The sequence below is a fragment of the Lepus europaeus genome, chromosome 17 (genome assembly GCF_033115175.1).
Source record: "Lepus europaeus isolate LE1 chromosome 17, mLepTim1.pri, whole genome shotgun sequence".
NCBI classification, from domain to species: Eukaryota; Metazoa; Chordata; class Mammalia; order Lagomorpha; family Leporidae; genus Lepus; species Lepus europaeus.
Genome location: NC_084843.1, coordinates 65,452,467 through 65,466,934, shown reverse-complemented (window position 1 = coordinate 65,466,934; position 14,468 = coordinate 65,452,467). Strand labels below are relative to the sequence as shown.

Sequence of the window (14,468 nt, the reverse complement as noted above, 5' to 3'; positions counted from 1 at the left end):
TGCACTTGCTCATAAAGCCAGGAGTTCAGAGTAGTTATGGTCAGGCTATATGGCTGACTTTGGTTAAAGCGGTTCCACTTTCTATGCCCTGCTGTAGGGAACAGGAGTTCTGGGTTCCAATGACTTGCTTTGGGGGAGAATAAGGGCAGGGAAACAGGAGCACAGGGGCAAGTCAGAGACCTTGGTTCTAAGGACTTTCAATGTCCTTTAATTCAATGTACCCAGCATCGCAAATAGCCTTATGTGGGGTATCATCCTCTGAACCCCAACACTCCTGCTTTATGCATTGCTCTATCCCTTGTGTTTTGAGTGGGGCTCATGGTATAGTCCATATCCAATAGATACCTCTATGGATTCTGAAGAAGGAAAGGCAGCTACGGATAGTCCCAGGTACATCGGCACTCACAGTCCCCTCCAAACTAGTTTCTCCAGGGGACCTTCATTATTGGACTTGAACATGGCAAGGAGTGAAAGTTTCAGAGAGAATCCAAGGAGGCAGATGAAGCAAGTGAGAAATCGGACCCCAGAAGAGAAGTCCTCTCTTGAGTAAAGACAATCTGTGGAGGAGGATGGTTATATGGTGTTTCTGACTCAGACACGACAAAGGGACTACATCTTACTCTCTGACTCTCCTTCAGTTGGGAGAAACTGATGAGCGAAAGCAAGAAAAAAAATCAAGGAGTAAAGAGCTAACCCACAAGGGAGAAGATCGTTTTATTGCTCTCACACAGATGTCTGTCGTAATAACACAGGATATTTTTTTTTCCTTTAGGGGAGGGTGAGAATGGAGGTGGAGGAGCATGGTTTAAACTGGGACCTCCCCTGGGCAGTCAGGGTTTGGGAATTAGCATTGCGTTATTTTCCTGGCTCCCCACCCCCTCTTGTCATTGAGTTGAGAAACATTTGCCCTGGAACAGCACACACAGTTTGCATTAGCATCCCTGAGGACAGAACTTTGACCCCATAGACTAAGGAAGCTACAAATGGAAAATTCCAACTTGCTCTACTCTTTTATTTTCATGCTAATGCTTCTGCAGAGAGTATTTAAGGAAACAGATGTACAAGAATAATAAAGAGCTGAGGACTAAGAACTCCTCTGGCAACACTGAAGCATTGTTCCTGCCTGATCTTATATCTCTGTGTGCCTGTACAAGTCCAGAACGGCCAACGGGAGACCCTGGTTTCATTTATGAAAAAGCTGAACTGGTACTGACATACAGAACCCTTGGTCAAACCCAGTCAGGATTTGGAAGTTTTGGAAGTTTCATCTTTACCTCCTCTAGGCTACCTCAAAAGACAGAGGAGCGCACACTTCAGGGAAAAGGCTTTGTGGAATGCTGATTCCCAGTCTCCCTGGCCAATCCTCACCTGATTTCAGCAGGACGCAGTCTTTCCTCGGATGGAAGCTAAATGGCCCTCACTGTATCTTCAGCTCTCCTGGCTACTGGCCTTGTATTCAGTTTAACAAGAAAAAGTCCTCCTTTGGTTTGCAGAATAACCTCATCCTGGTTGGTAAGTCCAGAGACATCAGAGCGCCACACTCTGCAAAGCTAGGCTGTCTCCTTAGTCCCCTCCTGAGGTGTAAGCAATACTTAGGTTTGCCTTCACCCTGCATATGCCTTACAGAGAAGTTCATCAGAAACACAGGAAAATTTCCAACTCCTGCGTTAGGACGTTCTTCCCCCAACTCCAACCAAGATCGTGGCTCAGTATTAGACAACTGCTCCACGTGGTCTCTCCCCAAACTCTTCCGCACCCTGAAACCACCCAGGGCAACTTCTTTCAGCTCAGTTCTCACCTGCAGCCAAGGCCACCTCCATACGCTTCTCTCTTTGCTCATCTACCCCTCAGAGGCCCACAGTGTGCAGACTGAGCTCCTGCACTAGGCCCCAGGGAACAAGACTGAAATTCAAAATCCCAGCTAACGTCCTACCAAACAGGATATAAGGGGTTATCCAGCCTCCCCAGATATCAGGAGTCAGTAGTTTCTATGGACAGGATCATCAAATTCTCTCTACTTTAATCCTGACCCAAAGAGGTCACCTGATGTTAACCAAGCAGCGGTTTTACCACCATTGTGCCTCACCTCTTTCTGTTCCTGACCTACATGGAAACCACTGTGAAATGAACTACTTACTCTTTGGTCTCAGGAAACCAGAAACACAGACCTTTTCAGAGCGTGAAGCCTACCTCTTTGGCTCAGCTCATTGGCACACTCACTAGGATTCATGGAATGAAGGGTTGCTGATTCTAGAACCACAGATAAAGCCAATCAGTATCTCTACACTGAAGGTGCTGTAACCTTGTCTTGTTGTGCTCCTTTCTCTGCACTCTTAACTCCAGCCTGGCCTCTGCCTTCCATGTGTAGTAGGACCTTGCGTTCAATTAGATTGCAGGATCCCTGAAGGCAGAGTCCAAGGCTTCTCTCGCATCTCCTGTACCCCCTCGTGCCAGATTCCACGTATTGGAAGCTCTCATAAAAACCTGTGGTTGATGGACTGATTGAAGAAACAGGAGAAAGCCCCTGCAGTGACCTGAAGCATATGGAACTCTGGAGTAAGGGAAATGAAAAGCCCAGAAAGTCCACTACCACACCCTTTATGAAGTACACACATCCCAACAAATCCAAGGTTATTGGAAAAGTAACAGCCTTCTCCCTCACCCCCCTGCCCCTGAACTCCCCAACCAAGAAAAAAAATTTCATTAGAATGGATAAAGAAACAGAGCAGTAAATATTAATGGCTGGGAGGGGAGGGTAGAAGACAGCAGGCTGCGCGAGCAGGTGTTCACCTCACTCAATTTCAATCCATTTGCAGCCAGTGACGTCATCACTTGGCCTTCTTGAGCTCACCGACAGGCCATTTTTCATGATTTTACCATTTCTGGCCAAACGCTAACTTTTTAATTAAATCAACCACATGATTCCAGATGTTTGTTTATTTGTTCCAAAAACGGTTATAAAATCACTACACGAGGAAAAACCGGGGGCAGAGGTAAACTTTTCTGTAAGAGACAGGGAAATAAAATGAATCGGAGGAATTGAGACCTTGCAGTTACTACTGGGGAGAGCTCACGGCAGAATCATCTAGACCAACGGCCCTGGCTTCAAGGAGCTGTTCTTCTACTAGCGCAGGATCCAGGAATTAAACAGATTGGGCACTTTGTAGAAGAATGCAGCCCATCTTCAAGCCAAAGCCCAGAATGAGAACAAACTTCTGTGGCTGTTCTGCCTGCTGCTTCTATGTTTATCCGTGTAGCCGCAAGCTCCACTACATTAACTCCACCAGTCTTCCATTTAACAGGGCATATTACAGCTAATGCATGCGTGGTAGTGGAGAATCCTACAGCAGGAGGAACCGAGAGAGGAACAGGCACAGACCACAGCTTCCCACACACCACGCTGCCTCCCTGAGAACTTTCTGCATCTCTGCTTCTCTCTATCCCAAAATGTCATCAGTCATCCAGTCTCCCAAGCCGGCTGCAGAAGGTTTCTCATATTCCTTCTCTCATCCTCTGCTCCCGGACAGCTGCTCTGAGCCTTGATCATCAAGTATCCTTTCAACATCTTCCTGATACTAGGCTCTAAGTTTTGGTTTCAAGAGCCAATTCCAGAAATACTTTGAACAAGATAAGGAAGGAAAACACTGATGGTCCATTCTCTCAGATGCCCCAAGCCATGGGCAACCCCTTTAACACCACAGTGACCACGAGGTTCCACTTACAGCAGTCCCGCTCCCACACCGCCAGCAATATCTGCACCCCAGCTGTTGTCCACATCTGCTACCAAGCTGTTTCCTAAATCACTTTTGCAAGGAACCTGCTTTTTGAAAGCATCGCAGTCTATAGGCACATAGGCTGGTGTCCAGAAATCTAAGGCACCTAAAACTGGAACCAGCTACCTTCAGTACCATCCTACAGGGACCCGAGTTCAGGTTCTTCTTATTTCCAATTGTCCCTGCATACTTCTTGTAAACTACACTGCCCTGCTCACAGTTTTCAAATACAGACCTTTCTTGTCTGTTCAAGCCCTGTTACAACATGGACCCACCTTATAGATGAAACTTTATTTCTCACTCTTTTAAACCTGCATTCCTTTTGTTCAGCAGTTCCGTCTATTCTTACCCCTGGGTTTTCTGAACCTGTTTTCCTTTTGCAATATCCTTCTCTTGCCTTCTACCTCCCTTGCTCTGTGCATTCTTCCAAGCTCAAGGCACTCATCCTCCAAGCAGCCCTGCCTCACTATTGAGCCTTCACTGACTCTATACTATATAGATTTCCTAAATATATAGAGTACTTATAGCTTTCATCAAGTAACGCAACCCTCAAGTATATAATGGATGGTATCTTGTCTGGTTGATACTCCTTCATTTTGGGATCTTGTTAATCAAATCTTGAATTCCTGGAACACAGAGACGATGCTCTCTAGATCTGAATGCTCCACAAACCCCAACAGACACACTCTCCACAGTAGGTGCAACAAAGACATACAGTGGGAATCACGGAAACCCACGTCATTTCCAGAGTCATAGTTGGTCACGTCCCAGTTCTTGCTTTGTAATCAAAGGGCCATGAAACAGCCCATGGCCCCAAGACACAAGCACACTTAGGATCTTTTGCTCTGCAAATTCTAGGTTCCCATTTTTTTTTTTTTTAAGTTAGAAGCAGCTGGGGCTGGCACTGTGGTGCCATGGGTTAAAGCCTCAGACTGTTGCGCCGGCATCCCATGTGGGCACCTGTTCCAGTCCCAGCTGCTACACTTCCAATCCAGCTCGCTGCTAATGTAACTGGGAAAGCATAGGAGGATGGCCCAAGTACTTGGGCCCCTGCACCCATGTAGGAGAACCCAGAAGAAGCTCCTGGTTTCAGAACGGCTCAGTTGCGGTCATTTGGAGAGTGAACCAGTTGATGGAAGACCTCTCTTTCTCTGTCACCCTTCCAAATGAATCAATCTTAAAAAAAAAAAATAAGGAGCATATTTCTACCACCATCTTTTGTTTGAACTATGTGGGAGGAAGAGTTATCTTTCCAGCTCCTCATTTTACAAAATAAGTTTACTGTTTGGGGGTCAGGAAAAAGTGGGATCCATTTTTTCCTCCTTGCTTTGATGCAAAGATAGAAAATCCAGATGTGACACTCTTCTGTGTCTACAAGTGCACCACAATCCTGGCCAAAGAATAGAAATACAGCAATCCTGGAGACTGTACGTGAAAAATCATCCTCGGTGGAAAAAAAAAAAAAAGATAGGAAATGGACCCCTGTGGATTTCAAACGTTTAAAGGAGGATGCTTAAAGTTCCCGGCTAAGGTCCATGCCAGTCTTGGTAATAGTCTAACAGATTCATCCATCTTCAGATTCCACTTGGCTTGCTCTTCCATCACTGCCACCCTCCCAGACAGCGAGCGCACACACGCACATCTATCTATATATATGCGGAAGTTTTAATCTACACCACCTTCCATTCCAATCCACCCAGCGCGGCTCGGGACAGAGCGAAGCTATTGACCCTGCAAAGTAGCAAGGAGATGAATTTGATGACCCAGACTAGAGTTTTTAAACCATTTCAGCAAGGTGTAGAATCAAAAGAAAGTACAATTTATTCAGCACTTAGTAAAGTCCTTTTACTTTGGAACAGCGCACACACTGAAAATAGACTCCCACTGCACTGCCACGAGATAAAATAAACCTGTCAACCACTACTGTCAAATCACCAGTCACCTCAATTAAATAAAGAAAACTTTAACATCTCTCAGCATCTGAGAATTCCACCAAGAGTACAAGGCCATAAAAGCATTATAAAGGAAAGAAAACTAAAATAATGGGTTCTGTTGAAAATGTCATCAGAGGAAATCATTTTACATAATTAGAAAGTGCTAATATGAGCTCTGCACACCGTGCCCCCACGCAGCCAGGGCAAAGTGGTGGCAAAAAGTCGGAGACAGGGAAGCCAAGGCCATGCTCTTTCTCAGAGGATGCCGGGTGAAACGTGTCCTTGCCGCAGGGTGTTGATGGGTTCCTCTCCTCTCCTTTCTTCCTACCGGTCACCAGTTTTTAGTATACCTTCTACAAGGGAAGTTAGGATCTGTCATGATTCTACGAACCTTCAATGAGTCAGTGCCAATTTTCTGAGAAATCATTTGATTCTTAGCTCCCTCCAAAGACTAATCAAAATATTCAGGAAGACAGAAGGCAATAAATTAGCAGGCTGCCTTAGTCATCAGATCTGATCTCAGGTGAGACCTACTTGGCAAAGGCCCTGAACCTCCAGATGAGTTATTCTGTCTTTTTAAATGGCCAATGAGAACCAACAGCCTGTAGGCGAGAAAACTCCCTAAGGCTGAGTTAGTGGGATGGCCCAAGCAAATGCATCTTAAGTTTTTGGTATGGGTCTAGGCAGGTTTTAGTCCTGATGATAAAACCTACTTAGCTTTCACATGCTCTGTGCATTGACATGGCAAAATGGTACAACTCTAAAAAATCAAATAAATAAAAATCGGCTTAAGGGACAAACTGCTTCCAAATCCTTTAAGACCCAAACACATTTTTTCATCACAATTGAGTCATCAGGTAGCCTCCTTCTGAGCCGTGTTCAAAGCACCCTGCTTGCTGGCATGGAGTTTTTCTGGGCAGTTATAGCCCCATCTCAAACATCTTCAACCACATCGCCACCTCTTCACATGCATCCCTTTCATGTCCCTCTTGCTCATTTCACTTTGGCCGATAATGAGCTGAACAAAAATATTCTATATTTACAGCTTCTTTGAAAATATACTTTATGGTATCAGGCTAAAAAATGTGGTTTTTTTTTAATTAAAACAAAGAAAAAACCCACAGTTTTTCTTTCTGTCTCTTTCTTCTTTTTTGGATGGCCCACATTGAGCTGCATCATGGAGATATACAGAAAAATCAATTGCTAAGCATAAAATGCAACTCACATTAAGGAAACTGCAAACGATAACTAATTATGATAAGTTGCCATGTAAATTACTCTGTGACAGTCCCAGCAATCAATTTCAAACACAAATAGCCCAAGCCACTGGCTGGAGAAGATGAGCTCTTAACAACAAAACAAAGCCGGCGCCGTGGCTCACTAGGCTAATCCGCCTTGCGGCGCCAGCACACCGGGTTCTAGTCCCGGTCGGGGCACCAATCCTGTCCTGGTTGCCCCTCTTCCAGGCCAGCTCTCTGCAGTGGCCAGGGAGTGCAGTGGAGGATGGCCCAAGTCCTTGGACCCTGCACCCCATGGGAGACCAGGATAAGCACCTGGCTCCTGCCATCGGATCAGCGCGGTGCGCCAGCCACAGCGCGCCTACCGCGGCGGCCATTGGAGGGTGAACCAACGGCAAAAGGAAGACCTTTCTCTCTGTCTCTCACTGTCCACTCTGCCTGTCCAAAAAAAAATAAATAAATAATAACAACAAAACAATAAAAATAATGGCGCCAGCGCCGTGGCTCAACAGGCTAATCCTCCGCCTTGCGGCGCCAGCACACCAGGTTCTAGTCCCGGTTGCCCCTCTTCCAGTCCAGCTCTCTGCTGTGGCCTGGGAGTGCAGTGGAGGATGGCCCAAGTGCTTGGGCCCTGCACCCCATGGGAGACCAGGAGAAGCACCTGGCTCCTGTCATCGGATCAGCGCGGTGCGCCGGCTGCAGCGCGCCTACCGCGGCGGCCATTGGAGGGTGAACCAATGGCAAAGGAAGACCTTTCTCTCTGTCTCTCTCACTGTCCACTCTGTCAAAAAAAATAAAAAAAAAAAAAATAATGGCAAGACTGTGTCAACAGTGGCCAGAGATGGAGGGTCATCACCAAGCAAATATCCCAGGAGGTTGCCTCTTCACTTTTTGCTTTCTTTCTTCTATATATTTATGATACAATGCTTCACATGGCAAGTTAACTACAGCACATCTTCAAAACTGTATAAGCATCAGGAAAAAAATAATTACGGGATGATCACTGGGCTTGCACTTAATTTGCAAACTGTGTATGCAGACAGACTGCAAGGGGATTCTCCAGGTGAGAGCTGCTGGTGAGCTTATGGTAGATGCCTCAGATTACCTGTTTTAACATCACCACCACCCCCTGCTAAGGCCTTCTCTGCAGCTCTTAGGAGGAACTGGAAACTCCCTTTCCTATAACTCCCTCTAGTCCATCATGTAGCTCAGAGTCCTCCAAGCAGAGGCACTGACTGGAACATGATTTGGGAATCAAGATAGGAAGGTGAGCAGGGCCATCGGTGGACACTCTCGATGTGTGCAGCAGAGTCCAGGTCAACACCTGAGCAACAGCTGCACAGGTGCTGCAGACGGAAGCAGTCAGCCGGAGAGGCCAGGTGGTCCTGCGACACTCTGAGATGTTTCAGCAAGCTCCTAGGAGTCCCCAGCCTCCACACTGGAGAGGAGGCCGCACCTCCCTGGAGCCGTGGCTCAGACCCTGGAAAGCCACCCTGAGCTGTGATTCCTGGGCCATGCAGCTCCCTGTGCTTTTTCTTCTTCGCCGTGCAGCACAATGCCCCAGTCAGCCCTTCCCACATTTGCTTCCCAAGTCCTGTGTGAAGGGGTGACCCAGGATTCCAGGGCAGAGTTTTGATTTTTTTCCCCTTTGTCCCTGTCAGTGGGTGGCTCTGCTTAATTCTTGGTGTCTTCCTCTGTTCAGTAGGAATAGTAATATTTGCCCTCTCCATGTTACAAGGTTATCCTGAGAACAACTATGGTCTCTGATCTAAATAGAAGTGCTTTCCCCAAAAGTCACTGTGTGGCCCGTGGAAGCATGACTGCTATTTGTCGCAAGCAGCAGTTGAAGAATGGCAATGGCAAAGCTGGCACAATGGGGTATATCCTGTCCATACAACCTTTTTATTGAGTTCACATTCTTTAAAAAAAAAAAAAAAAACTTTGCTTATTTTCATCCACTTTAAAGAGTGAGCGAGCCAGCGAGCGAGAGCACTCCCATCTATTGGTTCGCTTGCCAAACATACCTAACAGCCAGAACTGGGCCAAGCCAAAGTCTGGAGCCCAGAACTACATCTGGGTCTCTTACACAGGTGGTGGGGGCCAAAGTCCTTGGGCCATCATCCACTGCCTTCCATGAAGCTGGCTCAGAAGTGGAGGAGTCAGGACTTGAAATGATACCCTGGATGTGGGCGTGCCAACCTGAGGTTTAATCAACAGCGCAATCACGCCCACCCCCACGTGATCTATTTAAAGACACATCCTCCCAGAAAGTCTATCAGTGTTTTTCACAGGGCACCCGCTGAGGACACAGCATGTGGACTGCTGCTAGGAGACAGCAGAGGCACTCAGCCAGCCCCATGGTCCCCATCCTGCAGAGGCATGCTCAGACCTAGGGCAGCACTCTCAGAATACTGCATGGAGACCACTCCAAATCCACTGGTATACCACAGCCTACATGTTGCTAAGAGTCCAGACCCCTTGTTCATGAGCTTCTGTTTAGTAAAATAATTCCAATAATTGCAATGTATCCTATTTCTTTCCTTACTATCAGAACACCAAAGTTTAAAAAAATTACATTAAAATAATCCTCCACTTGACTGTTAGGCTTGTGGATAAATGCTCTCTGGCTGGGACCAACAGTTATGGCTTGGGGCAGGCTTTGGGGTGCAACCAGCTAAGCCGTGGCTGTGATCCACTATCAGAGTGCTGGTTTGAGTCATGGCTGCTCTGCTTCTGATCCAACTCCCTGCTAATGTACCTGGAAAGGCAGCAAAAGATGGCCCAAATATGTGAGACTTTGCCACCCACGTAGGAGACCAGGATGGAGTTCCTGGTTCCTGGTTTCAGCCTAGCCCAGCCCTAGTTATTGCAGCTATTTGGAGAGTGAATCTGTGGAGAGACGCATGAGACTCTTAATCCCAGGGCTGTGGGTTCGAGCCCTACATTGGGTGCCAGATGTTGCTGTGGATTTGTTCTGAGAGGAGGAGTGCAGTGGGGGCAAGAGGTGCAGAGTCACCACACCAACACCAGGAGTTGGGTGAAAGCAGGCCAGAGGCTAGCAGCCAGCAGACTCATTTATTTCAGTTGGTACAGCAGCTTATATAGCTGAGGCCAATCCAGTCAAGGGGCTGTGATTGCCCTAACCAATCACAGCCTGTTGCCAAGCAGGCTCCGTTGCCATGTGGGTTTCAAAGCCATTTCTGAGTAACTGATGCTCGCTTGCCAGCGGCCATCTTGGCATGGCCTTCTCATTCCACCACACTCTTGCTCTTTCTCTCTCTGCCTTTCAATTAAGTAAATAAATCTTCCTAAATAAATAGCCATGGCTTTCATCCATGATGATCTAGGATTCTGAAAGCAGCAGAGTTGAGGGCTGAGTTGTATGAGGCTAACCCTTCCCTCCAGGGTCCTCACCTCAAGGAAGATGGGTCTCTTCTCTGACGAGGAATCAAGTTACCTTGCAGAGATATTAAAGATACCAACTATTCCCCTGGGTTTCAATCACTCATTCATCACATACATATTTGAGTGCCAATCAAGTATGAGGCCCTGTATCGTGTGCTGCTGACACGGTGATGAGCACACAGAATCTCCTCCACTCCTTCCAAAGTCACACTGTCTAGCACGACAGGCACAGAACAGGGCAAGTTAGCCTACGATGAATATTCAAGACAGGGTTAGAGAAGAGTACCCTTTGGAGCTGTCATATTTAAGGTGATGACTGAAGAATGAGTAGGAGTCAGAGACATAAACAACAAGACGAGTTAGGCTTCGTACTGACTCTCGAGGAGTTTGCATTTATGAGGATTTAAGACCTATATAGCCTGACATCTTTCAAACAAAGCAGAATATGAACAACTGCACTGAGGAAGTAGAAACAAATATTCTAAGTACCTCAAGAAAGGGAAAAATCAATATAGCTCAGGTCAGGGAAAGTTTCATGCAGGAAGCTCTGTACATTACTATGCCTATGATATATGGATTAACTGTAAGCTACAGATGGGGAAATTGAGTCCCCTGTGTCCTGATCATTATTCCAGGCCCAGACTTCCACTGCATTTGAATCTACATTCGAAGAACATGAATCTTGGGCCTATCACACTCGACATTGCAAGTTACATAAAAGGACAAGTAAAGGGGAAATGGCACGTATAGAAAAACAGCAATTTGCACATGAACTACTGCCCGCCGGTTTTTGTAGCTGTTGGTGCGGAATGAAAAGAGATTGGGAGCTGGATGAATCAAAGATTATTTGCAAATAGAACTTCCAGTTAGGGTTTTAGAGATGCACTGCAGACATCGCGGAGGGTTTCACCTCCGAAGGAATTGATGTCATTTACCTTTGTGCCACACAAAGTCCTCTCTGCATAAACGCTTGCAAGCTGTTGCCAGCAGGGTATTAGCAAATGGCATTCAAACAGTTCAGTGATTACAGAAATATATTATACTGCAATAACTTTCTTCAATATAAAAACAACATAGCATTAAGAGATTTCATTTTGGGTGCCAAAAAAGCAATGTTACTTGTTGGTGTGATTCATGGGAAGGCCCCTCCAGAGACCAACCCAGCAATCATCCACCCTTAATGAACGTCTTTGGTTTTCTCATTACTGGTCTCCTCATGGCCAAAGACCATCATGTCATGTTGCAGACTTGATTTTTTTCAGCATCCAAGTCCTTTGCACCCACTAGTGTGTTAACGTGTGCAGGGGCTTTCCTCAGCAAACTTAAGATGTCTGTTTTTGGCTCCCTCTAAATAACCTTTTTATGTTTCTTTTTCCATTGATCTTGGGCTCCGATGTCATCAAGGGCACCTACTAGCATTCTACTTTGGGCTTTTTTGCATATTATAAATATTACTCAAAAGCCCTCAATAATGGCTTGCCTTATAGTCTATTTCTTTAAGGCTTGGGTTTCTTTTATGACTGTTAAAATGACAGATGATATTTGTCCTATGCCTGATGATTATCATTTATTTGATCACATCCTCCCACTGTGAAATCTCAATTTCAAGGCCAGATAGACTTTTACAAGGGGGCCAGAGGTCTGTGAGACTTCAGTCCCTATGCACATTATTCCATAGGCTTCAGAGTAAAATTATCCTTATTTAAATGTAAGAAATCAACAAATGAACCCACCAGGATATGATGCTAATTTAAGGGTTAACTTGTTGTGCCTTCTACATGTGGTATTGTCTGCCTAGGGGAATTCACAAAAGAGCAGTCTCTACAGGCTCATGTTCCAGACCTTTACAAAAACAGTAAAAGAGATCTGGCCATGCCCTGCACTAGATACCAGATTGGCAGCTATGGATAGTACCTGACTCCAACCAAAATCAATTTTCACAAAACAGATAACGAATGAAGGGAATGGCAACTGAATCCCAATTAAGCCTAAGTCCATTTACACGTGGAAAAGTTCTGATGCCCAGACATCAAATCTGGAACACGGGTCCCAGTCACAGACCCTCAGAGCCCTGCATTCCTTTCTCAATCACTTCCTGTAGAGTACAAGTGCCCCATCTGTCCAGAGCACCTACGCCATCTCACAGGGACGGCTCCACCAGTGCCTGAATGCCCTTGCCTCTGACGCACACATCCGGACGTGCAGCTGGGCTGACAACGCTGGGACAGCCCTGATTCAGTGACCTCAACCTGCATACGGGGGACTGCCTGCTGGGCGAACAGTGCTTAAAGCGTGCGATTCCCTCTTTAACCTTCGAAGACAGATTCCCCCATTAGGAAACATAGCCACGGTCATGACCAGAGCAAAATGGAGTAAACCAGTGGGCTGCAAGGCCTTCTCTTGCCCTAACCAATTCCAGCTCAGGCAGTCACATAGCCCTTGACCCCAGGTGCCAGGGTAGAGCTAAGGCGTTTTCAAGTGATATTCCAGCACCACGTTCTGACTGCCTCTGAACCTGAAGACTCTAGCAATGCCAGTAGGAACCCTAAGCTTTGGAACAAGTGGAGACAGCAAAGCTACGTTGTGAGGCGCAGGGAGATTCAGCACACACAGCACCGTGGACTCTCGCCAAGGCTGTCTGGCAAATTGGAATTCCTTTTAGCTGTAATGTGCAGTTCTCTCATAGTGAAATTACAGATTTCAACTACTATACTTCCCAACAATGATACTTTTACAAATATTAGCGAGTTTCCCAATTTCTCCCCATTAAAGTAGCAGGGGGTAATGAGCTCCTGGGTAATTGTTAAGTTACTATAATCTCTTTATTAAAGGAAAAAAAAACTTTCAAAATTATATTGCACTGTGGATTTATTTGCCTCCCCAGTAGACTGCCACTAAATTCTGTTTAATATGGGTTAAAATCGCTGGGTTTGACAGGTATGGTTTTCTCATCAAGGACTTAAAAAGCTCTGTGTTCCTTCGAAGGCATCGTCGCAACAGCAATGAGCCCAGAGCTCCGCAAGGCCCCCTGCCCGTCCCTGCCACCACCGAGAGCAATTAGAACCCGCGTTCCTACCTCGGTGGCTGGTGAGCTCCCTGGAGGCAGAAGGCAGAGGTGTGTAGTGGTGCTCAGGAGAGGGAGTGATGTCCTCAGTGGAAGCCTGCACGACAAAAACAAAGTCAACACGAAGCAATGCTAACTCCCTTTGTTTACAAACAGGTCTCCTCCTTGGGATCCGAGTCTGCAGAAGGTATCACCCTCTGAGAGCATCTTTAGGAAGCAAAGGCTGTCTTAGATTGGGACCCTATTCTGGGACATGCAGGGTAGGATACAGTGCTTGGGGGGGGGGGGGGGCTCTGAGACAAGGTGATGGCTTGTTTATTGCACGGAGTCAAGGAGAGAGGCTGAAGGCAGGAAATGGTACAGACTTAGATTCCTATCCCAAGCCTTCTCCCAGTAATCCCACAGAATAAGGCCAATCGTTACAGAGACCAGCCATCAGGGTAAGCTTCTTCCCTCCAAAATGCCAGGGGGAAAAAGCAGAGCTGCTTTACCCGATGGGCAGAGAGTAGAGAAGAGTAAGATTCCGCAGGGTGAAGTCACCACAAGCAACCACTGCTGTGTAATTGGGGCTCTGGCTGAGTTTAACAGCAAGCACTGAGAACCACACTGGAAATTTCAATTCAGCATACGGCTTGAGAATCCCTTATCTGAGACACTTGGGACCAGGTGTGTTTTGGATTTGGGGATTTTCAGATATTTTAATATGTGCACATACATAATGAGGTATCTTGGGGATGGGCCCCGCGTCACTGGAACATGAAATCCATTTATGCCTCATATGCCCCTTACATGCATGGCCCGAGTTTAATTCTGTGCAATATTCGTAGTGCACCCGAGTCAGGACTGTGACCTGTCACTAGAGGTCAGCCAGAGGTGCCACTGCCTGTGGCAACATGTCAGCACTTACAGATTTGGGAACATTTCAGATTTCAGATATTTGGATTTGGGGTGCTTAACCTGTAGGATGGTTAATCCGAGGCCTAACAGAAAATGACATCAAATGTATCTATGATGATGCCTGTTCACTGCTCACAAACAGCTCTTTAACCTACAA

At 46.4% G+C, this 14,468-nt stretch overlaps 1 protein-coding gene across 1 annotated transcript in view; it reads right to left on the bottom strand.

Annotated features, from left to right (window-relative positions):
* LRMDA (leucine rich melanocyte differentiation associated) overlaps positions 1-14,468 on the bottom strand; it is a 1,120,399-nt gene that overhangs the window by 199,672 nt on the left and 906,259 nt on the right. Inside the window, exon 6 of the mRNA XM_062214185.1 lies at positions 13,427-13,511. Coding sequence (XP_062070169.1) covers positions 13,427-13,511 — 85 coding nt within the window. The remainder of the gene's footprint in view (positions 1-13,426; positions 13,512-14,468) is intronic.